Source organism: Crinia signifera, chromosome 12 (genome assembly GCF_055691185.1).
Source record: "Crinia signifera chromosome 12, ASM5569118v1, whole genome shotgun sequence".
Lineage (NCBI taxonomy): Eukaryota > Metazoa > Chordata > Amphibia > Anura > Myobatrachidae > Crinia > Crinia signifera.
The window spans coordinates 68,822,139-68,849,056 of NC_139228.1; the positions used below are offsets into that span (position 1 = coordinate 68,822,139).

At 49.2% G+C, this 26,918-nt stretch overlaps 1 protein-coding gene across 3 annotated transcripts in view; it reads left to right on the forward strand.

Annotated features, from left to right (window-relative positions):
* The first annotated feature begins 17,718 nt into the window (after nucleotides 1-17,718).
* The window catches only part of DDHD1 (DDHD domain containing 1), a 51,883-nt gene continuing 42,683 nt past the window's right edge, over nucleotides 17,719-26,918 (forward strand). Inside the window, exons 1-3 of one of the 3 annotated variants that reach the window (XR_014466199.1) lie at nucleotides 17,719-18,544; nucleotides 24,529-24,702; nucleotides 26,394-26,495. Coding sequence is in view for 2 of the 3 variants with exons in the window: in XM_083166375.1 (XP_083022501.1) it covers nucleotides 17,914-18,544; nucleotides 24,529-24,702; nucleotides 26,394-26,495 (907 nt within the window). In the remaining variant the exon portion in view is untranslated. The remainder of the gene's footprint in view (nucleotides 18,545-24,528; nucleotides 24,703-26,393; nucleotides 26,496-26,918) is intronic. The other 2 variants (XM_083166375.1, XM_083166376.1) reach the window with 2 other exon arrangements.

Genomic DNA, 26,918 nt, shown 5'->3' on the forward strand with positions numbered 1-26,918 from the left:
GGTATATAATGCAATACATCGTGGGTGCCTATCCACAATTTGATTCACCCAGAGATCCTGATCCCACTGCCGTCCAAACCCCCAGCTTACAGCTTTATTTGGGAGCCTCATGCAGATGAACTCTATATACACCTGCTAAACAACTACAGTGGATGACATTTGTCTCATTTCTATCAACTGGTTCAAGGGAGATAGATCAGGGTTGCAGACTTTTTCTGTCTCCTCTCCGGGAGAAGCCCGGAGAGGAGGCAAGCCACCTCGCCAGTAACATTGAGGTATTCCACAACCCACCCAAAAAGCTATTTGTATTTTGTATTTTATTGATATGTTTGCAAATAATAATATATATTAGCATGCTATTTTCTATTATTATATTATATATTAAAATTTGTTTTTTATTATTAAAAATATATATTTTACATTTAAATACTCATTAATCTATTCAAGAGCACAGCAAACCATTCCTGTTTCTATATACAGTACCATACCTCCCAACAGTCCCTATTTTAGCGGGACAGTCCTGATTATTAGAGCCTGTCCCGCTGTCCCACCCGCGGGCGGCAGTGTCCCGCGGTGAGGGGGGGGCTGTTGGGAGTGCCCCCTGTCGGCGCGCATCAGCAGTGTCCCGGGTCCGGCAACCACAAAGTTGGGAGGTATGCAGTACCATTGTTTAAGGGTTTGACACCCCTGATATATTGCTGCTGCTTGGGTTTAAAAACAGCTCTTTCCAAACTAGCACCCTATTGATATCTTGATATCTTATTTTGGCTCTACCATTAGGCAGCTGGGATTCTGGGGGGTACTACTGAGTCTGCTTATCACAAACTGAAGGGTATCTATGAGGAAGATATCTGTAATGCAGTCGTTTGCTGCAGACCGCTCATAGGGCCTTATTCTAATTGACTCGCAAGGCTGCGAAATTTGCTGTGGGTGCACGCAGACACAAAACATCGGCCCTCCGTGCGAATGCACGGAAGACCGTATCAATCTGAATAAGGTCCATAATCCAGGTATGATGGGGGATGTGACCTAGTAATGTGTCTTTATGCTAACTGCATCATTTTCGTCCCACCCCTATGCAAATTATGACCCGATCGAAAGCATTGTCCCCATGAGGGTGGGGCCTAATGAGCTGATTTGTCTGGTTCCGCACCCTTTTCACCTCTGTGCATTTTATTTACCCACCTGTGCTTAAGCAGGGATATCCGTAATGACTGGACTGTGAGTGGACAGTGAGGACTGGGTTCGAGCAACACTGAATTAGATGATCAATTACATTATATTCCTTTTATTATTATATTTTATAATTATTTAACATAAGTCATATTATACTAAATGTAGGGTCGCACCCTTAGACGTAAGCGGTGCATGATGACCATAGGGCCCAACAATGAGGCATGCTGGGGTAGGGACGCTGCTTCCCCTCCAGTACTGGCCCTCAAGTGAAGTGAAAGACCAAATAAGTATCGCACACCGCCCGCACAAGGATGGCTTTTTGCTCTGGGCCAGGTGGGGGAAACATAGTGGTGAGTGTCCACCCATCATTGAGGAAGCACTGGAGAAAAAAATGTGAGCCACAAGAAAATGGCTGCTGCTCTCCACAACATGCTGATTTGTGGTTGTGACTAATTCCCCTTTGCCGAAAGGACCAGGATGTGATGCCAAGTGAGAGCAGAAGCTGTTTGATGCCCTTACAGCCTTTTTTATTTTGTGTAATCTAGGTTTGGTGTACAGTAGGTTATTTTCTTTTATTTCAGCTGCATTGTACCCTCAAGGACTCGCTTCGCTCGCGACAGGTTACTATTCCACCTCCAAGAAGACGTGGACCCAGTGCACAATGGGAAAGGTCCTCCCGGCGAAGGTGAGCTAGCTGCCTGCTACCGATGATTTATTGGAGGAGTGCACATTACAGGGAGGCCTGTGCTTTGTAATAGGGGAAACCAATATATCAGTCATTGGGGCACATTTATCAACGTAGAGCGATGCCGGCGCGATGACATCGCCGGACATCACATTGCGGTATTGTGAAATACCGATTGGATGTATCATTAGAAGGGCGCAGGGACAGGGCTCCGAAAGGAGCCCGTCCCTGTGAAGCCCTGACCCGGAAGCCATGGGGTCTGCGCATGCGCGGTTATGCGCTGAACCCCGCCAACCCCTCTGACCACACTGCCCCGCTCGGCAGTGCGATCCCGCAGTCATAGGCTACAATGGGCTATCGCCATCCCAGAATGGCGATAGCCCAGGGATGCGAAGCCAGGCTGCCCGATGTTAATACATTGGGCAGCTTCGCATCCCCCATAGAAACCTATGGGGGATGCGGCCGGAGGCGGTGCAGGGGGGATCGCAGCAGGAATCTGAGATTCTTGCTGCGGTCCCCCTTTTATACATTGTCCTTACAGCACAACTCAGGAGCAGAAATTAACCTCCACAGGGGTCTATGTACTAAGCCTCGGAGAGAGTAAAAAGTGAGGAAAGATAAAGTACCAGCCAATCAGTTCCTAGCGGCCATGTTACAGGCTGTGTTTGAAAAAATTACAGTTGGGAGCTGGATGACTACTACTTTATCTCTCAGTTCACTTTGGCGCTGATTTATTAAGCTAGGTGAAGGCTGGTACTTTATCACCGGCCAATCAGCCCCTAACTGTCAAGTTAAACACTGGCTTTGAAAAATAACAGTTAGGCGCTGATTGGCAGGTGAAAAAGTACCAGCCACATTATCACTTGACCGGGCTTAATAAATCTTCCCCTTTATCTCTTTTCAAGGCTTAGAATACAGACCCCTGTGTTTTTGATTGACGGCATAGGTAAGTAGTTCCACAACTTTGAACTGAATATTCGTTTGGAAACGCTGCCCCAAAACAATCGCCCCCCTTTTTGTTTCCAGCATCTGTAGATCTGCCTCGCAGGTTCGTTTTGCAATGCTTGAAAAAGAAACCCACTTGAGGTTTCCTTTAGCTTTGAGCCGTGCCGACATAAGCTGGTGGTTGCATCATCTTTCTTCATAAAGTAACTCAGAGTAAAACTTAAAGAGGCCCAGAGCTGCAGACCCATCAGGCCCAACGCCTCCCCTGCCTGCGCACCCCTGTTATTGTTGGATGTGCCAATACTCAATGGATATGACTGAACTGCGCTGACTAAATCATCCACACTTCAGACATGTGACAGCTGGCCCCCATGCCCTCACGCCATTGGTCAATACTCGTTATGATTTCATCAATCAGTTGAGACCCTCTGAGGGGGCTGCGTTTCTCGCTTGTGTAATTGTGTGGATATTTATAAAGCTGGTTCTCGTTTGAAATGGCACAAGATGACAGGTTACTCACTTTTTTTTATTTTTCATATATATTTTTTTAGAGGCTAAAGTATTTTTTGGGTCGACTTGGCACGTTCGTGAACAGGGAGTGGGATTTCCGCCATGACCAATAAAAGTATTGATCATGAATTATTTCTGTCGCTGTATGTTATGAAAGCATTAATTGGCAATGGCTTCCATCGTTTTTTTTTTTTGTTTTTTTTTGAGGAACGTGTGTTGCCATGGCAACGTAATCCTACAGCGCAGCTGAAAGTGCATTTCACTAATTGAATTTGTGCAAAAGTCCACCTCGCAGGCTGGAGTGGAGTGCAGAACTCGTGGCCCTGTATCCTTCTGGTCCTTGGGGCCTAATTCAGGTTGGCTCGCCAAGCAGCAGTAATTTATTGCCTAGCGAGCCCAGAGATGCCACACACCGCCCAGCCGAACGCCCCCCACCCAACCCCCCCCCCCCCCCACACACACACAGTCAAATCCCCTTGGTACCATGCGAGGGGATATACGCAAACACATCCCCTGGCATGCGGCTGAAGCGGAAAGAAATCGGTCAATGGTCACCGACCAGTGAATGATTTCTCTCCACTTCGGAAGTAAGTCTGTCTAAACTGACTTTTATTTCCGTCGGAGTCTGCCGAAGTTCGCACGAGCAGGCATCAGCCTGCCTGTGTTCCCAAAACAAACCTCTTAAACACAGCAATACATAGAGATAACGTGGAGAGAAATAAAGCCCCTAACTGTCAAGTTGCAGACTGGGTTTGAAAATGGCAGTTATGAGCTGATTGGCCAGTGATAAAGTACCGGCCACTTTATCACTTCAGCAGGCTTAATACATCTGCCCCTTTATCTCTCTACAACCGTTCATAAGAATTCTAATGTTAACATCAGTACAGAGTATTTCAGCACAACCTGTTTCCCTCTGCCCACATGTAGGAGACTAAACGAATCGTGTAGTGGGAGAGGGTTAAAGTATGTACAGAGCCCCTGTCAGGATTCCCCGTATCGGGATGCCGGGGTCTGTCTTGTGACTGGCGGCATCCTAACTACCGGGATTAGTAACCCCTGAGGCGCCGGTTTACTTCAGCTAATTGAATAACTGACACATTTGCGTTTCCTTCACAGGCATTCTGGCTTGGAGTTGCATTCCAGCAGCTCGCCGGTGACCCTGGCACATTGCTGGACCTGCTGGCTGTTTCACACTACAGATACTAGATAAATACATTGTGTCATTTCTAAAAGGAAACTGGAGAGGGAAATGTCATTTAATACGTGAGCCCGCCAGGCCCGGGGAAACGGAGGAAGAAAGAAGGGAAAACACATTGCGGATCTAAGAAATACAGTATGAGCGATTTAGCAAAACATGTCATCGTGTGACAAGGTAGTTATTCTTGCAAACAGGTGCATGGCAATTTTATAAATCTGAAATCTTCGGAGGATTGCACGGTACAATCGCTGGCAGCTTGATGGCTCCTGGCTGCCGTACAGATGGAATGGTATTTTTTTTTCTTTCCTTCTTAAAACCTTCCATCAGTGGGGAGAGGCCGCTGCCAAGACCTAAGACCCGTCTCTGGATACAGAGAGGCTCACATTTAAAATCAGGGCGTTGGGCCAAGAGCCTGCGAGAGCTGAACTGAAGACAACAACATCAAAACCATTAGACAAAAATAATAAATACAAAAATACTATAACACTTGGTCCATTTGTCCAAAAGTACCGAAAATATGGTCGGCCTGGGCACCTGGTTGGGGACGGGACGGTAGCCGGTTGTTGGGCAAAACCAATAATTATGGAATGCTGTATGTCCGGATGACATCACGGAGTCATGGAATCAGCAGCATGATCCTTTAAAAGTACTGTACTTTGGGTTACAGCTGGCACTGCAGGGGATTTATGCCCAATAAACAGGTTTTTATCCTTTCCCAATCCCTTAGCGCTATAAAACATTGCATCAGGCATGGTCTGCCTCCCACGCGTTCTCCCTGCCGCTTACAAAAATGTGTGAGCGTTGCACAGAATGATTGCGTGCCCTCCAAATTTCATACAAGATGGTAGCTCCAGAGTATTTGTCTTCACTTCCACTGATGGGCATGCTGGTGGTTGTAGTTGCACATTTCAACATGCTCAAAAAGTTGATGGCTGCCAGGCCCTGCTCACCTGCTGGGACGCCACACATGCCACGTCCCTGCCTCGCGATGCAAATGCAAAATCTGTCCTTGCATTACTACTTTCATTGCTATATAAGCGCTCGCACATCACCAGTAGCCCCCTGATTGGGCAGCCTAGCTTCTAAGCCAGGTGCAGGCTGATCATTCTTTGGGTCGTATCGGCTACATTACCCAACAGTCGCACTCTCCTGTGAACGGTCTGGACCCATCTGCATTGTTTGGACCACGCCCACAAAACACTTTGGACTATGCCCCCTGAGGACACGCTGTCACATTTTATTCCAGAGACAATATAAATTGTGACTTCACACTGACGTCACATGACTTCCCTTTAAACGCTTTTTCCCTGACACACCCACAAAACGGCCAGTTACCACACACAAACTCTGGCTTCCTGACAATCGACTTGCGTATGGCCAGCGATTAAAAAATGAGCAGGATTTTATCGCAGCATGGCCTCGCGCATCCGTACTACCAGTCGTATGCAAGCACAGTCTATCGATAATCACGCAGCCTGCAAATTCTTAGCAGTGCGATCAGTTGTGAATTAGGCCCATAGTTTTCAGATTCAGCATTTCGAGGCGAGTGCGGCCTTTGACCACAAACATTCATTTAAAGATGAAAATGATATAATACAAGGTCAACTGCAGTTCTCCATTCCCGCATCCCGCTGGGTTTATATCCGGGACTGGAGGATCAATCAGCGTCTTAGTCATTCTGACAGATCCACCTGTGCAAATGACATATCCACACAGGCTGACAATTATAAATTCATCAGTAGCTGAGGGGCCCCCAACGCGTGTGTCGCGGATATGACCCCCTGACTCACCTTATAGCACCGATGAAAGGGGCCCCGTCAGAGAAGTACATGTCTTGTGTGTCAGTGAATACACTATCATTAAGTATCTCGGAGGAAAAACTTATGAAAGAACGTCTTGTAACGTATACTGCTGAAATGTAGTGCCACAGTGGGAGGGAATCGAAATTACAGATCTCCTGCCTCAATATCATTTGCATCCATTCTGAGTTTTAGAAAAAGCTTCTGCAAATGACATTTTGAGTATAGAGAGTTACTGGCTTCCCCGAGAGACCGTTCAGTGGAGATGAGAAATGAGGCAATATCAAAAATACACCTTCTGTTGCTGCAAACCCCTAAATTACTATTCTGTCTTGTTATATTATTTAGTAACAGGTTTTTAGTCTATATCAGAGGTTCTCAAACTGTGGGTCCTGACCCCAAAGTGGGTCCCCACCACCTAAGCAGGGGGTCACAACTTGTTGCTGACCATCAGGCTAATGTGTTGGTGGTTGTGTGGAAGGGGAGGGAGGACAGGTTAAATCGTTAAGTAATCACCCACTGCCTCCCTCTTCCATCCCTCTGTCACCTTTTTCCATCCCACCACTACCCACTGCCTCCCTCTTTCATCCCTCTGTCACCCTTTTCTGTCCCACCACTACCCACTGCCTCCCTCTTTCATCCCTCTGTCACCCTTTTCTGTCCCACCACTACCCACTGCCTCCCTCTTTCATCCCTCTGTCTCCCTTTTCTGTCCCACCACTACCCACTGCCTCCCTCTTCCATCCCTCTGTCACCTTTTTCCATCCCACCACTACCCACTGCCTCCCTCTTTCATCCCTCTGTCTCCCTTTTCTGTCCCACCACTACCCACTGCCTCCCTCTTTCATCCCTCTGTCTCCCTTTTCTGTCCCACCACTACCCACTGCCTCCCTCTTTCATCCCTCTGTCACCCTTTTCTGTCCCACCACTACCCACTGCCTCCCTCTTTCATCCCTATGTCACCCTTTTCTGTCCCACCACTACCCACTGCCTCCCTCTGTCATCCCTCTGTCTCCCTTTTCTGTCCCACCACTACCCACTGCCTCCCTCTTTCATCCCTCTGTCACCCTTTTCTGTCCCACCACTACCCACTGCCTCCCTCTTTCATCCCTCTGTCTCCCTTTTCTGTCCCACCACTACCCACTGCCTCCCTCTTTCATCCCTCTGTCACCCTTTTCTGTCCCACCACTACCCACTGCCTCCCTCTTCCATCCCTCTGTCACCCTTTTCCGTCCCACCACTACCCACTGCCTCCCTCTTCCATCCCTCTGTCACTCTTTTCCATCCCACCATTACCCACTGCTTCCCTGTCAATATAGTGCTCATTTCAATTACCTCACATGTGGTGGCCTCACTTGCTGGGGTCCTGCATTATTTTTCTTATTTTCTGACAGGGTCAAGGAGCAAAATAGTTTGAGGATCCCTGGTCTATATAATGCTGCTACCTATTATGCAGCGATGTCCAAATTATATATATAAAAGACTAACTACTCCTCACCTCTATGAAGTGAAGTACTGCCACTGACCACTAGAGGGACCAAATTACTCCTTTGTGTGCTAAAAGATGTCATAACAGAAAGGGAAAGCAACTTTTGCTCCTACATTGATGTGTTTCAAACTTGCTGGATATGGAGAGAGGGAACTGTGAAGACAGAGATTAGAGGTAGGAGCAGATATGGACTGGGATGGGATGGGGTGGTGAGTTTGTGGGCTAAAAACTGTCACCGCTCAAAGTGAAAGTAAAAACTGTCACAGCTCATAGTGGGCCAGATGTATCAAGCTTCACAAAGCGACTGGGGGTGGGGTGGAGTGTTTGTGGGCTAAAAACTGTCACAGCTCTAAGTGAACGTAAAAAACTGTCACAACTCAAAAGTGAAAGTACATTGCAGAAGCCGTTATTTTGACGGGCTTTTACCTAGTCATCTATATATATATATATATATATATATATATATATGTCTAGTGTCTGTGTGTCACCGAAACACTGCCATCTGTTGGCAGCAAGTGAAACTACATCTCTTTCTCTCACATTAGCTACCATACTAGCTTTCAAAGCATTTGCTTAGAGCGTGCTTACTAGTACTTTATAATTCACAATAGTCCCTGCACCGCAGAGCTAACACTCTATATTAACTATCACAAGGACATACAAACATACACAGGTTACATTGTATTATGAGCCAGTAAAGCCATTAATATGACTTAGTGGGATAAAACTGGAATACCTGGATAAAACCCACACAAACATGGTGAGAACATACAAACTCCACATAGATAGGGCTGTGGTTGGAATCGAACCACTGAGCTACCTGTGTATGGAGTAGATATTCTGAATACTACATAGTGTACATAAATTCAGTTAGGCTCACAATATGAACACCTGTACAATGAACTGTTATATCTCCATACACATCTTTCAGAATTGAAATTATTTTCATTTTGTCTGGGAAAAGGAGAATGCAAAATATGTATCTCCTAGGCCCTGGTGGGACCACTAACTTCTGTGATGCCCCACACTGGAGAGTTGCTTTTCTCTACCCTTTATCTGATCCTCGTGGGCAGGGATGTTGCTGAAGCCCCTCCCCTGCAGCAAATCCACAAACACCTGACCCTCTAATTCTATAACAATGTATTATTTCAGTGTACACCTGTGTTCCTCCATGTTCCTGACCCTTTAATACCAAAATGTATTAGTATTAGAGATGTGCGGGCTCGGATTCCTCAGATCCGAGCCAGCACGGACGTCATCAATCCGGGCCCGGATACGAGCAGCGCTCGGCGCTTACCGCCTTACTCTAATCTGGGCGCACTGGCAAAACGTCATCGCCCAGCGTCGGATTCTCGCGAGATCACGGAACCCTTAAATTCCGCAACCTCGCGCCGCCATCTTCACTCCAATCTCGGAGAAGGGTAGGGAAGGGTGTGCTGCTGCTGTGTGTGGTCTCTGCTGGGGCCCGTGCTGCTGTGTACTGTGTCTCTGCTCAGTGATCAAGACATCACCATTGCAAGGATGACTGGTGCTGTGTCCTGTCTCTCCTTTGTGCTGGGGCCTGCCTCTGCTGAGTCTGCTCCTGTATAGTCAGTCACAGTGTGATAGTCCACTGGTGCTGCTAGTGCCACTGCCTGCCCTGCACTGCCTAGTGTCTGCTGCAGTCTGCTCTCTGCTGTTGCCACTGGCTAGTGTCTACCAGTACCTATTGCAGTATATAATTCCAGTTTGCTGTTGCCACTGGCAGTGGCTACCAGTATTTTATTTATTGCAGTATATAATTCTAGTCTGCTGTTGCCACTGGCTACCAGTATTTATCGCAGTATATAATTCCAGTCTGCTGTTGCCGCTGGCTACCAGTATTATTTATCACAGTATATAAATCCAGTCTGCTGTTTCCACTGGCTACCAGTATTTATCGCAGTATATAATTCCAGTCTGCTGTTGCCGCTGGCTACCAGTATTATTTATCACAGTATATAAAAATCCAGTCTGCTGTTTCCACTGGCTACCAGTATTTATCGCAGTATATAATTCCAGTCTGTTGCCACTGGCTACCAGTATTTATTGCAGTATATAACTCCAATCTGCTGTTTCCACTGGCTGCCAGTACTATCAGTCCAGGGGTGCCCACATGTGTGCTGTATCCATCCAGGGGTGCCCACATGTGTGCTGTATTTGTCCAGGGGTGCCCCCATGTGTCCTGTATCACTCCTGGGGTGCCCGCATGTGTGCCGTATAATTCCAGGGGTGCCCCATGTGTCCCATATCAGACCAGGGGAGCTGCCCTTTTTTTTTAATGAAAATAAAATTAAGGTGTTTTTTTTTTTTTTTTTACTGCAAGGGCTTTTAAATGCGCTGTAGTCCAGGGGTGAGCCAAGAGTGCTGTATAATTCATGGGGTCTTGCTAAGTAAGGTGTGCTGCTCTTTTTTATAATTAAAAGAATACACATTTTTATTTTTACTGCAGGAATTTGTCTGCCGTATAATTCCATGCCTGCCGCCATGTGTGCCGTAACAGTCCAGGGGTAAGCCAAATCTGCCGTATAATTCATGGGGTGCTGCCAAGTGTGCTGTATTAGTCCAGGGGTGATGCTAAGCGTGCCATATCAGTCCAGGGGTGATGCTAGGTGTGCCGTATCAGACTAGGGGGGATGCTAAGTGTGCCATATCAGTCCAGGGGTGATGCTACCTGTGCCATATCAGTCCAGGGGTAATTCTAGGTGTGCAGTATCAGCCTAGAGGGGATGCTAAGTGTGCCATATCAGTCTATTGTTTGTGCCGCACACTTGTGTGGCTTATCATAGTTATCCAGCTACCTCGGTGCAACCTTTTGCCCTAAAAACAATATTGTAAGGTGTGAGCTGTTCAGAATAGACTGTAAATGAGTGGAGATGAATGTTATTGAGGTTAATATAGCGTAGGAGCAAAAAAAAAAAAAAAATTCTGTGATTTTAGCAGTTTTTATGCTTTTTTAACCAAAAAACCAGAACCCAAAACCCAAGAAATCCAAACACAAAACACTTAGGAGGTGTTTTGGCAAAACCCATTAGAACCCAAAACCTCAAGGTAATCAGAACCCAAAACCCGAAAAGTGGCCGGTGCACATCCCTAATTAGTATATATATATATAATATATATACACACACACACAGTATATGTGGTCTGAAAGCTGACATAAGAGGAGGTGGTGGGACCCTCAGACCCCACTTCCCCCAATGGTACGACAGACACCACCTGTGCAACATGAATGAACCACATTCCTACTGCACAACTACTACTGGGGGTTATTCTGGTTGATTCCACCAAACCCCGCCTTGCGAATGGTGGCCCGGCCGCCACCCATTCGCAAGGGCGACTCGCTCGGAGGGCCTGCGAATGGAAGTTACACAGTAACATCCATTCGCAGCCTTGGGGATACTCCCACATCACTCGATGGTTGCGACCATCGATGATGACGAAGGCGCATGCATATAAAAGTGACTCTCAAATCACTTACATGCGTGGACCCTTGGGAGAAAGTGGGCGGGCAGCTGACATCCGGTGATGTCAGTTGCCCGCCCCCCCCCCCCACCCCCATACCCGCATCATCGGTCCATTAGCATGAGAACGTCCAGCGTTCTCATGTGAACGCCCATGAAACCATGGGCGTTCCCATAGCAAATGGACTGCCCCATGCACCTCTCCGCCCCCCGCCGGCATACTGTTTGCCGTGGCCGCACACATCCGGCGTATGCACATGTGCATAAATGACCTGGCACATGCGCATACGCAACCATCCGAAGATTCGGACCAGAATAAGGGCCTTTGTTCTAACAGGGCAGATTGTAATGTTGGGGGGCTATGATTACACTGTAACAGGTCGACTCATACCCCATTCACACCACAAAACAAATTACCGGGTTAAAGCTTTTCAACCCGGTAATTTGCCAGGAAACCCGGGTTTTTTGGTGGTGTGAAAGGGTCAACACGGGTCCTAAATCCCGGCACTCCGACCCTGCTCTTGACCAGGGTTGGAGTGCCCGGATTTAAGACCCGTGTTGACCTTTTCACACCACCAAAAAACACGGGTTTTGCGGCAAATTACCGGGTGGAAAAGCTTTAACCTGGTAATTAGTGGGTGGTGTGAATGGGGTCCGGCTGCACCCGGCAAAATTACCCGGCACTTAAAAATGCCGGGTAATTGCCGGGTGGTTGGTGTGAAAGGGGTATAAGCCATAGACATCCCTGCAGAACTCAGAATAAATGAGAATGCCTCATGTCTCATCAACTGAAGATAAAATCAACATTGCAAATAATTCAGAGATCTCATGACAAAATATAGATGATCAATCAATAAAATATTACTTCAGATATAAACAAGACAAAAGGATATGCTAAATCCTTGTATCAGGTTAAATACTTTATGGGAAGTGGAACTTTCTGCTCATGCAGAAGGTAAAAGCAGTGAGGGAATACTGTCACCTAGTGGCTGCATCTGCCATTGACACCCTTCCTATATCATTTATATAGCAAAAATTGTTAGTGCGCAATTAGTACTTTGTATTTAGGACCTTATTCTGGTTGACTGGCAAGGCTGCGAATTCCACCAAAGGCCGCCTGGACAGACGGCCCTCCCACCTTAAACACACCACAATCCCCAGCAGGCATGCGAGTGGATGTTTTGCATAAACATCCATTCGCAGCTTGCGTATGGGGAGGAAATCATACGATGGTCACCAACCATCGAATGATTACTACAGCGCTCACAGACCTAAGACACCTGAATGGTGTCCTAGGTCTGCGGGCACCCTGTGCGGAAAGCGGGCGTTTAGCTGACATCCGCTGATGATAGCTGCACCCGTCTACCGCACCCACGTCATCGCTGAATCTCCATAGGAACAACATGGGCGTTCCCATGGGCGCGACCGCTCGCACCAAGCGGCTGAACATGCGCATAACGTTTAATGCACATTCTTAGTCGCACGCCTTCGCTCCCCTGCGCGAACATGCCGGGGAGCGAATGGACAACAATAGCGTCCTTAGATCCCTGAGAGCAAGCCCGCATCCACATACGGTTAGGGCTCTAAGGGGTAAATTTACTAAGATGGGAATTTTATTGAAGATGGGATGTTGCCCATAGCAACCAATTAGATTATTTTATCTTCTAGAACAGGCATTCCCAACCACGGTCCTCAAGGCACACCAACAGTGCAGGTTTTAGTGATATCCAGGCTTCAGCGCAGATGGTTTAATCAGAATCCCTCAGCTACTAATTAAGTCACCTGTGCTTAAGCCTGGATATCATTAAAACCTGCACTGTTGCTGTGCCTTGAGGACTGTGGTTGGGAATGCCTGTTTTAGAAAGTGCTAAAGTAATCAATGGAAATTAGTAGGAGGCTCCATAGGGATGCCGGATGATGTCCCGACAGCCGTCTGTAAGGGCCTTCTCTGCGCCTGCCCCCCTGTTGGAGTACTGGCAGTCGGGAATATCATTTCGGAATACGGTCGTATTGTCGACAGCACTTAAGTCAACAGTCATTAGGTCGACAGGTGGGAAGGTCAACAGGTGTCTAGGTTGACATGGGACAAGGTTGACATATGCGTTAGGTCGTCATGGGTTAGGTCGACATGGGTTTTTTTTTCACTGTTTTTTGAGCCGACATGTGCCTACAGGCGGTATTTCATGCCCTACCATCCACTAGGGCTTATTGGGAGAATAAAATAGTGTGCCGAGCGCAGAGAGGCACCGTGCCCGAAGCATAGCGAGCGAAGTGAGGGGCTGCGGTTGACTTCCAACTGTGTCCATGTCAACTATGTCGACATTCGGGTAAAAAAAACAGTGAAAAAATCCATGTCGACCCAACGACCTGTCAACATCACCCATGTCGACCTAATGCATATGTCGACCTTGTCCCATGTCGACCTAGACACCTGTCGACCTTCACCCATGTTGACCTAGAAGCCTGTCGACCTTCCCACCTGTCGACCCAACGGTGTCGAATTAATGACTGTCGACCTAACCATGGTCGATAAAACGATCCACACCCATCATGTCGTGTAATGACTGACTGTTGAAGCAGCCTACCACACCAGCTCCATAGCACATGGGGTGTGGATTATTAGATAGACAGTCAATGGCCATCCCTATTTATGGGTTGCAATAGAGTGCAATAGAGTGCAGAGACTCATACGCAGGCCTAGTTAGGCCGTTTTCAGGGTGTGTTTCAGACTGCGATCCTGTATGCGGTAACAATGTCTCCTGCGCCTCACTTGTGACCAGAGTGCTGCTCAGAACTTCGATAATCAAATTATCTGCAATCAGCTCTGAATCTCTGCTTGCAACCACTTGGATTTGCAATTGGCAGCTGGAAATTTGCAAGCGGGAACGCACTTCTAAAAAATACATTTCACAGAAAACGTAGAGGGGCGCTGCCGTGAGGAATACCGGGAATAGGGCAGAGGGACACTGCCGTGAGGTGTAACGTGTATAAGGTAGAGGGGTGCTGCCTTGAGGCGTAATGCATAAATACGGTAAAGGGGCGCTGCTGTGAGGCTTATCATAAATAAGGTAGAAAGCTGCTATGAGGTGTAACGTGTATAAAGTAGAGGGGTGCTGCCATGTGGTGTAACGTGTTTAAGGTAGAGGGGCACTGCCATGAGGCGTAGCATACTGTGAATAAGGTAGAGGTGAACTGCCGTGAGGCATAACAGGTAAAGGGGTGCTGCTGTGTGGTGTAACGTGTATAAGGTAGGGGGTGCTGCCGTGAGGTGTAGTGCATATAAGGTAGCAGGGCACCGCCGTGAGGCGTAAAATGTAAAAGGTAGGGGGGCACTGCCGCGAGGCATAACACATATCCGGTAAAGGGGTGCTGCCATTAGGCGTATCATAAATAAGGTAGAAAGGCGCTGCCATGAGGTGTAATGTGTATAAGGTGAAGGTGCTCTGCCGTGAGGTGTAACGCATTCAAGGTGAAGGAGCCCTGCCGTGAGGTGTAATGTATAAGGTAGCGGGGCACCACCGTGAGGCTTAAAGCTTATATGGTAGAGGGGAGCTGCCGTGAGGTGTAACGTGAATAAAGGACACTACTATGTGACAGAACGTGAACATGTGACACTTTTGTATGATATGTGCAGGGCCGGCGACAGGGGGTGTCAAGGGGGACAAGTGTGACGAGCCCCAGCGATCTGAAGGGCCCCGTGACCCTCACGGCCACTGTGTGCCACTGCGTCTACTGTGTGTGCACCCTGCTGCTCGGCGCTCAGAGGCGCACAGCTGTACCCGGAGCTGGCACTGTGGCCTCAGTCTCTGGTTCCTGTACTTTTACTGCGCCGGTCATCTGTTCCGCGCTCTAAGGACTACCTGCCCTGCCTGCTTGTAGTGCTCGGCATTCTTTTGTGAAAGTGACAGGCCAGCAGCAGCCAGGAGCCAGCAGGAAGCAGCAGCTGGGAGTCAGCAGGAAGCAGCAGCCAGGAGCCAGCAGGAAGCAGCAGCCGGGAGCCAGCAGGAAGCAGCAGCTGGGAGTTAGCAGGAAGCAGCAGCCAGGAGCCAGCAGGAAGCAGCAGCCAGGAGCCAGCAGGAAGCAGCAGTCAGGAGCCAGGCCAGCAGGACTGAGTACGAGAGAAGTCGGCACCTGAAAACAGGATCTGGAGCAGCGAAAGGTTAAATGAGGCTCATGCAGAAGAGGGTTATGTGGATTTGGGATTAGGTGGGAGGCCCCAGAAATATCATTGTACTGGGCCCTAAGATTTCTTTTGTCGGCCCTGGATATGTGAATAAAGTGGCACTACCGACCATGTAGCGTGAGTTGGATTGATGGTGTCCCAAATACTGCGCATCTGTATTTGGGACACATGCTGTAGGATTGTTGGGGCAAAGAGCACCTACTACGGTATGTCTGAGTTGCCCTGTGGATGAGGACTGCTGCGGACGAGGTGAGGCGGGGCGGGCCTGTGCTGTCTAGAGATGGGTCGTTCGCGAACGAAATGGATCTTTTGGACGGATCCCATAAAAGAGTGAGGGAGCCGCCGAGCCCAAAAAGGTGAACCGTCATTCTTTTACTTTCAGTTTTGTTTTTCATTAAAATGCATTTGTCTGAGCTCAGCACTGCCACCTGTGGCAGCTGAGATGTACTAACTCTGGAGACCGAGTACAATGCTGCGACTGCAAGTGAAAGAAAGAATAACAAGGCTGCTGCTGCTAGGGATGGCCATCGGTGCAGACGCCATTGATGGTTGCCATCGATCATGTATGTTCTTATTTGTTCAGCTCACTGAAAAAAGTTTAAAAAAGATGTTGATTTTACCGTTTATGTCAATAAATGATTGTAAAACAAATTATGGTTCGTTATTATGAAATGACCCCTTTTTTTCAAAGCGAGTCGATGACCTGTCTGAAAGATCCGGATCTGTTCACTGATTGATCGCTGGATCCCAGCTGCTTTTATACCCCTTTCACACTCGCAGAGCCGGCTCATACCCAGGAATGTGTTCCCAAATGTACCCATTCATACTGCACTCAGACCTGGGATCGACCCGGGACAGCTCCATTCACACTGATCCCGGGGTATTAGTGACCCGTTTTGCCCATCTCTAGTGCGGTCACAATGCAGTCAGTAAGGTGCCCTCCCAGCACAGGACACAAGGGGGCACCGCTGCGCTCATCTCTGTGCTCACAGCAGCACACAGCGCCAGTGACACGCGTGCACCTGGCGCCGCCTCCTTCCTTCTCCATTCCCACTGATCCCGGGAAATCCCTGCAAATACGTATGCATGTCATTAGAAATGGACTCCAGGGCTCTGAAAGATGACATCAGCATTTGTGAGCCCAAGAAAGCTCGGTACTTGTTTCCTAGCACGGCGCCCATCGTATCGTATACCATTACACTAAATAAGGTATACGATGGGACGCGATATTGTACAATAAAATATTGCATCGCATCGTATGCCATACAATGGCCTACAATGCAATGGTATACGATTTTTGATTGTACAAGCACCCTGATGGGTCCTTACAATGTTAAATGGCCCCCCAATGTCAACGCCAGCCCCCGGATCAACACCAACCCGAAGCGTGGCGAGCGGCGTCGGTACGCGTCCTCAGACCTTTTCATACGCCCACTATCCACGTCGGCGTGGAGTCGATTTTAGATAGTGTTGCAAGCGCAGCGAGCCACCGAGCCCGAAGTGTGGCGAGCGGATACATGTAAAGTAATACGCCTGCGCTCGTCACACTATCTAAAAACAACTCCACGTCGACGTGGATAGTGGGGGTATGAAAAGGTCGGAGGACGCGTACCACCGCGCTCGCCATGCTTCGGGTTTGCGCATGGGCTTTGCGTTGATAGTGGGGGTGGCTTGGGGGTGCATTTAACATTTTAAGCACCCATCAGGGTGCTTGTACAATTAAAAAACGCATTGCATCGCATGCGGCTATATGTCATGCGATGCGATCAGATGCCCTAAGATGGACATCGGGGGCGCCGTGCTAGGAAACTAGTACCGAAAGCTCCAATCAGCAGCTTTTTTAAAGTCCCGTGTGCCCAATCCTGGGTACGGGACCATTCACACTGACCGCATCCCAGGTCGATTCCAGAATCTACCCAGGTCAGGACTTGGGTAGAAATCCCGGGATGTTCATCCCGGAATATTCTTTCAAGACCCTTTCACACTGAGCTAAATCCCGGGTTGATGCTTTATCATGTGCAAAAACCTGGGATATTTTTGCAAGTGTGAAAGGGGTATTAGTGACCCGTTTTGCCCATCTCTAGTACGGTCACAAGTGCAGTCAGTAAGGTGCCCTCCTAGCATAGGACACAAGGGGGCACCGCTGCGCTCATCTCTGTGCTCACAGCAGCACACAGCGCCAGTGACACGCGCGCGCCTGGCGCCGCCTCCTTCCTCCTCCCAGTACGCGTCATGTGATGCTAGTGTCACGGTCCGTCTGTCATGTGACTGCGACGGGAGCGCGCATGCGAGCGGAGACAGGCAGGCGGGGGCGCGCTCGGGTACCGGCAGAGCTGCTAGGGCTATCCACACCCCGGGGGGCGGCTGACGCAGCGATCGGAGGCCGAGTCGTCCATGCCGGAGGCCACATGCGCCCGAAAAGATACCAGCTGTCGCCGGCCGCGGTATGAATCCCTCCGGCTACAGGTCCCCGCTCAGCCCGGAGAAGAACGGCGAGTGCGACTGGGAGCCCGGCGGGTGCTGCGAGGAGGAAGAAGAGGAGGACGAGGAGGCGGGGGCCCGGCTCCACCACCGGCACCGCCGCCGGCACTCGCCCATGTCTCCCCCCGGCAAGAAGCACCTGGGCCTGGAGCTGCACCTGAGCGGATTCCCCCCGGAGCCCGGGCTGGCCGGATCCCCTTCCGAGGGCGAGGACGGCGAGTATGAGGCCGGCGGCGGCCTGCTGATACCGGAGAGGAGGCGGACCCGCTCCAGCAGCTCCCGGCACCGCTATGAGATTGTGGCGGAGCTGGGCCCGGAGGAGGTGCGCTGGTTCTACCGGGAGGAGAAGAAGACCTGGAAGCCTTTCATCGGCTATGACTCCCTGCGCATCGAGCTTGCCTTCCGCCGCCTTGTGGAGTTAAGCACCGTCCCTGTGGGGGAAGAACCGACCGCGGGGGAGGTGACCGAGGAGCCGGGGGCGGAGCTGGACGTGGTGGCAATCGGGGAGGTGCTGAAGATAGAGCCGGTGTGTGTGCGGAGCGGCTTGTACGAGGTGGACGTGGCTGAGGGCGAGTGCTATCCGGTGTACTGGAACCGTAAGTGCTGCTCCCTTACTAGGGATCCTATGTGTTCTCCCCATCCCAGCTGTCACCACACCTTAATATACATACCCTGGGGCCCATATTTACCACCATCCCAGCTGTCACCCACCACCCGAAAAAACACACCCTGGAGGCCCCTGTTTACGCTTGTCACTGTTGTCACAGCCTTCCCCCCCATACACACTACCCATATGTACCCCCCTCAACCCGTTAACCCCCCCCATACACTCCATGGGGGCCCTTATGTACCCCAATCCCAGTAGTCACCCACACACACTGAGGGCCCCAATTTGCACCCACCCCAGCTGTCACAACCCCCCCCCCCCAATACACACAACCTGGGGCCTATATATGCCCCCATCCTATCTGCCCCTCCCCCCCTCTACACAATACACACACCCTGGGGGTCCCTATCCCTCCATCCCAGCGGTCAACCGCCTATACACGGTGTGGACCTGACATGGATGTTACGGGATGCAGTCAGCAGGTAGACAATGAAAAGGTCGACCGTCGATATGTCAACCACTATTGGTCGACACATGAAAAAGGTGAAAATGGTCAAAGGGTTGAAACATGCAATATATGGCTATGGGAAAGGTCAACATTAGTTTTTCACATTTTTTTTCATGGAACAGGTGGTTTTTCATACTTTTCCATCCAAGTGGACATAGCTAGCTTACAGTAGTGTGCCAAGTGTAGTGCAGCACCGTGCCCGAAGCATAGCGAGTGAAGCAACATGTTACGCTTACACGGTTTCCATGTCGACATAGACACCAAATCCATTAAAACCCCATGTCGGCCTTTTCCATGTCGACCTATTGCTGTTGTCAACCTAAGGCATGTCGACCTTGGGCACCATCCGTATAAATGCAGCTCAGTGATCATGGTGCTGTCTAATTGTTTCTCTGGGCAGTATTCAATGAGAAAAATTCTCCGTGTTTTATGGAGAATTTTTGCTTTTTTCGCCCTGGACGGAGCATTTTGCTCTCCAAAAGTGAACCACCCTATTCAATGTGAAATATTCGCCGTCTTTCTAAGTGATTTTCGCCGTCTCTCTCCGTGTAGAAATTCTCCATCTTTTGATGGAGAGCTGCAATGTGAACTTTTAAACTAAAAGGTTTTTTTTTTTTAATTTTGGTGTCAAAAAATCAGGTTTTTTTTTTCTGTGAAGGGGCATGTTATTTTTATTCATGTGCTTATAGCACATGAATATATATATTTAATAAAAAAAAATTTAATTTTTTTTTTTTTACACAGTGCAGCCAGCAGGGGGCCGGAGCGCTCGAGCCGCTCATTAGATATTCATATATTCACTGCACCCAATCGTTAATATGCAGATCGGGTGCAGTGAATACTGGGTCCCCCGCTGGCTATAGGGGGGGGGGGGGGGGCAGCTTGTGCTGCCTGGGTCCCGGGGAGCCCACCTCCCCTCCACATTCCTCTGGAGCAGCCAGGGAGACTTTAATCTCTCTGGCTGCTTCCGCCCCCCGGCTCCCTGAAAGCTCCCTGCAGGGGTTAAGACTCGCCGCGAGTGGCGACGAGTCTTAAATAGTGTTCCCGCTAGGCTGTTTTAGCGGGGCGCTGCGCCCTGCCCGATTTTTAAAGGGCAAAATGCGCCCTGCCCCATTAGCAGCGCCCCGCTAAATCAGCCTGCATTCTGCCCGCCGGAGTGCCCGGGTCGTCGCATCGCTGAAGGGGGCTTGCCCGGCCATGGCTACGTCCCGGCAGCTCAGTGACGTAGTCATGGCCGGGCAAGCCCCTTCATCGATGCAGCGGCCCGGGCACGCCTCCTGGGGTGTTGCGGCGGCCCGGGCACGCCTCCTGGGGTGACGTAGTGGCCCGGGCACGCCTCCTGTATTGACGCGGCGACCCGGGCACGCCCCCTAGCGTGACGCGGCGACCCGGGCACGCCCCCTAGCGTGACGCGGCGGCCCGGCCACGCCCCCTGCCGTGACGCGGCAGCCCGGGCACGCCCCCCGCCGTGACGTCGGCGTGCCCGGTCCGCCAAACCAGCGCCCTGCCCCCCATAATTCCTAGGGGGAACACTATTAAATACATTGAATAGTGGGAGCAGGAGGCTCCGGAACAGGGAGAGTGCATGGCGAGAAAAAAAATCTCTCGCCATGCACAGAGAATTTTTTTCATTGAATACTGCCCTCTGTCAAGTTAATTTCCCCATTGAGCTGCAGCTGCCAAGTGGTGGGTACAGCTCAGACTTCCATTACCAGAGGAGAAGGGGAAAAGTTCCTGTGTATGAGGTGGGAGAACATTGTGTTTACGTGTCATGGGAACGTTCTGTCCCTGTCCCGAATGAATGACCAATGAGTCATTGGGTGCGTGGTAGTAAGAACTGGCAGCTTTAGTCTACACAGAAATCTACGTATAGACAATGAGGGAGTGTCCCCATCAGAATATGGGGATATTCAATGTGGGGTTCCGCCTGTCGGAATGACCCAACAGTCGGAATCCCGGGCCGTTTTTGCTCAGCTCACCTGCAACTCGACAGGCAGAATGCAATGTTCCGCCTGTCGAGTGGTGACAAGTGGGAGTTTGTAGTTTGTCGGATACGACCGTGGGTTGTCGAATTCAACGGCCGTTTCCGACAAAACAGATCCGACTTGTTTTAAAGCTTTGGTTCGTAGGGTCAAAGGTGTCTAGGTCGACATGGAAAAAAGGTTGACACAAGGAAATGGTCGACACATTAGTTTTTTTGGGGGTGTCCCGTTTTTATCATGAAGCACATGGACCCCCAATTAGTGTCCTGTGATCCGCACCGCTATCTCTGTACACGCGGACTACACGTGGGAACAGCGAAGTATGAAAAACCATATGCCGTGCTGGGCATTAACAGTCGACCTAGTAACTGTCGACATAAGTCCATATCCAGCTGCCTATTGCTAAATAGGTATTTCAGCCATTCTAACTCATTGCTCAGAAGTCTGCTACAAAATGTCGACATGCACATTGCCGACATAGGCCTACATTATGACTAACATTTTCTACTGTTAGAGCCCTCACCGCTGCCTACCCCTAGACCTCTGTTACCTATATTTCATCCGTGTCGGCATTCTGATGTTGGCCTGCTCAATGACTATGCACCTCCTTGATGGACGTAATGTCACCAGCCGCCATTGGCCGGTTATAAGCCTCTAAAGGGCCAAATAGGCAGAGAAGACGTTTGCCCAATAACCGCAGTTGTCCAAATGTGGGCGTCCACCCCAGCTATGATTACACAGCAAGTGTGTAGCATGGCTGGTCTAGCGTTTAGCATTGCTACCTCAGTCATAAGGCAGCAAGTACAACCCCTGACCTATGTTGTATCTGTGTGGAGTTTTTACGTTCTCTCTCTCTCTCTGTGTTGGGCTTCATCCACAACACAAAAACAGGTTGTTTTGTAGGTTTATTGTGCACCCGTTGCCTGGTGACCTTCTTGATTGCTTGTGTACGTTATTATGGGCTGTCCGCTGATACACAGTCAGTTGTGCGCGGCGTGGGCCTGCTGGTAGGAGTACAGTACATGTTTGGCATTGCTGATCTGTAGCCATCGCACAAAGCGCCATTGTCTTATTAACGAGCAGCGGGTTCTCTGCCTCCGGCACTGATGGAGGGATCCCTGTGGTTTGATGGCTGAACAGTGACACGAAGCGGCAGATCATTGGATTTAGGCCTTGCCCTGCTCTGTCCGTTCTCTGAGCTGCATTAGCCTCTCTAAGCCTTATCCCTTTAGCCGCACATGCTGTGACCATGCATGGTCAGTGCATGTGCCCGGAGATCATGCATGAAGCCGTTACATGGAGATTTCCAGCCTCCTTATAGGTCTATCCTCTTATCCAAGGATTACATTTACCCGTAAAATAAGTGTATGTGCCCGGGCATCACATTGTGACAGAACTGTGCAGCAGGGCAGAACCTGGCAGCGTCAGTACAGGCAAATTCACTCGCAAACTAACTAGGTGAATATCTGACCCGGTGCCTGGTCCGATGGGTCCCCCTAGTGATTAAAATGGACCAGACGCTGTGCTTTTGGCCACCTTGTGCAGGATGGTGACGCCCCACCTCGCTGAATTGCCCGATGGTACAGATGACAGCCCGTGGGGGCAATGGCTTCTAGCACAGTAAGTGAAACTTTGTATTTTGCTCCAGGTCACCTTAAAACTTCAAATGTAAAGTTAAATATAACACAAGTGACACAGGTACCGGCCTGGAGGTAACCTGTGGGAGTGCAATGGTTAATGCAGCGCTGCGTGTAATAGATCCTCAGGGTGATGTTTGAATGGCAAATTCTGCAAGTCTCGGGTTGTATATAACAACCACCTTGTTTGTGTACTGACTATGATGTGACCAGGATCTGCGCACCTGATTATAATCTGCATTCAGCGAGTCTCTAGGTCTGACTTTTGTGTTTGGATAGAGCAGTCAATGTGTAGTCAGCCAGGACATGGCAGCACAGAGTATATCAGGAGATGAAGGATGTGTCAGTGAGGGCAGGGCTGCATGTGACGAGGGGGGTTATTTTGGTTCACTCTTTCTGACAAATTCCTTCTTAGATGGACCAAACCATGTGCACTGCATGGGGGGGCAGATGTAAAATGTGCAGAGAGAATTCGATTTGGGTGAGTTATTTTGTTTCTGTGCAGGGAAAATACGGGCTGCTTTATTTTTACACTGCAATATAGATCTCACTTTAAAGTAAAACCCCACCCAAATTTAATTCTCTCTGCACAAGTAACATCTGCCCCCCTGCAGTGTACATGGTTTTGTCCATCTAAGAAGGAACTTGTCAGAAAGAGTGAACCAAAATAACCCCCGAGGGCAGGGACGTGATGTGAGGAGGGAAATGGAGACAGCAGGAAGCCACAGACAGAGAGTTATATAGTGGGAGGAGCAGGGTCCCCAGCAGCACAGAGTATATCAGGAGATAAGTGATGTGTCAGTGAGGACAGGGCTGCATGTGACAGGGGCAGTGACATGATGTGAGGAGTGGAACGGAGGCAGCAGGAAGCCATAGCCTGAGAGTTATATAGTAGAAGGAATTTATATAGTGGGAGGAGCAGGATCCCCAGCAGCACAGAGTATATTAGGAGATGAGTGATGTGCCAATTAGAACAGGGCTGCGTGTGACATGTAAGGGGGGGAATGAAGCTACAGACAGTTTTATGTAGCAGGGATTAGTGACATGATGTGAGGAGGGGAATGGAGGCAGCACGAAGCCACAGACTGAGAGTTATATAGTGGGAGGAGCAGGGTCCCCAGCAGCACAGAGTATATCAGATGGGTGATGTGTCAGTGAAGACAGGGCTGCATGTGACAGGGGCAGTGACATGATGTGAGGAGGGGAATGGAGGCAGCAGGAAGCCATAGCCTGAGAGTTATATAGTGGAAGGAATTTATATAGTGGGAGGAGCAGGATCCCCAGCAGCACAGAGTATATTAGGAGATGAGTGATGTGCCAATGAGGACAGGGCTGCGTGTAACATGTAAGTAGGGGAATGAAGCTACAGACAGTTTTATGTAGCAGGGATCAGCAGGTGTAGCGCTCGACTTTGCGTTTACCGAACACACAAGCTCATGTAATACTCGTGATTTGTTCCATTGCAGAAGAGAACGGTACTGAGATAAGTGTGAGTTCTATCACAGAGTTCAAAATTCCACACAAGTACACGCACACACACGCATTCCAGGGTTAATGTTTTGTTGGGAGCCAATTAACCTACCACTATACTTTTGGATTGTGGGAGGAAATTGGAGTGCCCTGGGGAAACCCACTCATGCACATGAGAACATAGAACTCCACGCAGTTAGGGTCGTGCTGGGAATCAAACGCCATGACTTAAGTGCTGTGAGGCAGCAATGCTAACCATTCGTCCGCGCTGCCATATGTACAGAGATAAAGACCCAGATGGGGTGTTGGGGAGCATCTGATATGATTTGGGGTTCTTTCCAATTCTCTTTTTTTTTCTTTCTTGCTTTATTTCAAGAGACAGATAAGATCCCGGTGATGCGAGGACAGTGGTTCATTGACGGTACCTGGCAGCCCCTGGAGGAGGACGAGAGTAACCTGATAGAACAGGAGCACCTGTCTTGTTTTAGGGGTCATAAGATGCATGACAATTTTGACCTGGAAGTGGCCAAGCCTTTAGACCACAAGGACGGTGAGATTCAATTGCGCATATTCTAATTATGTTTCCAAAAACGACTTGGCTGAAATCAGTTTTTTTTTCTTCAGTTGCTTTATTTTTTTAAAGGAAATGAGCAACTGGGGCCCAGTGTGGCTACTTCCAATGTACACGGTGAAGATGGAAAACTGGAACGTCGTTTCCAGACCATTTAATTATCAGTTTGAAAATACATTATTTAAAATGCAATAATCGCACAGGTCAGTCTGGGGCAAAGGCGCTTTTCGTCCCCCAGAGGGTCCCAGTCCTGTGTTTCTGGAAAACTGCTTTCAGCTTAGGTTTTTAGTTATTCATTTGAATATGAAAATGTTTATATTGTGTCTCTCCTAAAAACATGAGATCAATCACACGTGCATGCCTGTAACTGTCCGTGTTCTGATAGGATGAGAAGGGAATCGACTTTGTCCGATAGACATGTGATTATCCTAATCATTTGGGCAATGTACTTTTCAATTACTATGAATGCCAATTTCCTATTCTCACAAATGTAAACAAAATCTAAATAAATTGTGTTCGGAGTCAACTCTGCCCGCCCGGAGCTGCTCGCACCCTTCTGCCATGCAAGGTCTCTACAGTACAACTTCCCACAGTCCTCGCTGCCGGCAATGGGTCGCGATCATAGTATGGACAGGAGTAAATTTTCTAAGCTGGGAGTTCTATTGACGACGGGAAGTTGCCCATAGCAACCTATCAGATCCTACTACTTATTTATTTGGCACCTTATAGAAGATAAATGGAATCTGGTTGCTATGGGCAACATCCTGTCTTCAATAGAACCCCCATCTTGGTAAATTTACCCCACGTTGCCTAGCTCGACAGTCAGTAGGTCAACAAGCACAAGGTCGAAATTGACAAAGGGTCAACGTGAGGTTTTTCACGATTTTTTTTTCCACAAATGTTTTTTTATAATACTTTCACATCCACGTGGATTCCGAATGGGAACCACATGCATAGCGCTACACTGATTGGGTGTCCAATTGACACCCAAAAAATGTGAAAAACTCTCCATCGGCTTGTTTTGCTCACCATGCACTGTAGTGGTCCTGCTAGGATTAAGCCAGAGTGTCGGGGTACGGGTGCAGCATGATTGGGGTGGGATGGGTCCATCGACATCATCAATGTAGGCCGGGCAGCCCTGCCAACATCATTGATTGGGGGGGGGGTGCGCGCTGGCCTTCCCCCAAGCTCTCTGGTTAATGTGAATAGACGCGTACGGCACCTATACACGCGGTGAGGGATGGCAGGCTGTTATGCGACATTGCAATGTCGACCTTTGCTTGTGGCGACCTGGGGCATGTTGACCTTCTGTCAGTGTCGATCTATTGACCAGTACATTGTGAACCTATCATCTGCATCCGGCCGTGATGACTTGGAAGTGGCATCCCCTTATATTTCTTTATTTTGGGGTGGCTGTATACAGTATATTTGTGAATATTGCTATAAGCTCTTCTGTGTAACATTATTGGCCCATCAATGAACCTTGCATAGCGAGAGGCGGTAACGTCCTCCGGCGGCAGAGCTAGCGCTCCGAGCCAATCAGAGTTCAGATTGCATTAACATATGTTATAGAAGTAATCCGTGCTGTGCTCTCACCTGACTGATACTGTGATTCTCAGACGATTTCATTGCAAAAGCCAAAATAAAGTTACCTGTCTTCACTTTGTTAGTTCTCTACCACCTTCCTCCCTTCTCCCTCCCTTTCCTGTTCAATTGGAGAGGATATAACGAGAGCACAGGGTCCCCGTGTGCTAAAAGGAAGCGTTACGAAGGTACAGTAACTTAGCTGCCTTATAGATGACTCTGGCTTTAGATGCTGTCACTAGCTAGCCCACCACTGACTCTTCCTCTAGAATAACCTAGCTGGCACGGTTCTTCCTATGCTGGGGTTGCGGTGCTCTTTCATGTGTTCCTGTTCTGGACCAGCAAAGGCAACTTGTGATTACGTGGCCAGGCTGTAGAGGGTCTGCCACGTGCTATAGGTGTGGTCCTGTTCATTCTGTACACAGAATAGTTACAGTGCAGCATTTTATACAAGAGGTTCTGCTCTCAGACTATACATGGGGCAGGGGGGTGTTTCCGATCTTGGACGGTACAGTGAGGGAGGTTTCCGCTCTTGGACGGTACGGGGGGTGTTCCGCTCTTGGACGGTACAGGGGGTGTTCCGCTCTTGGACGGTACAGGGAGGGAGGTTT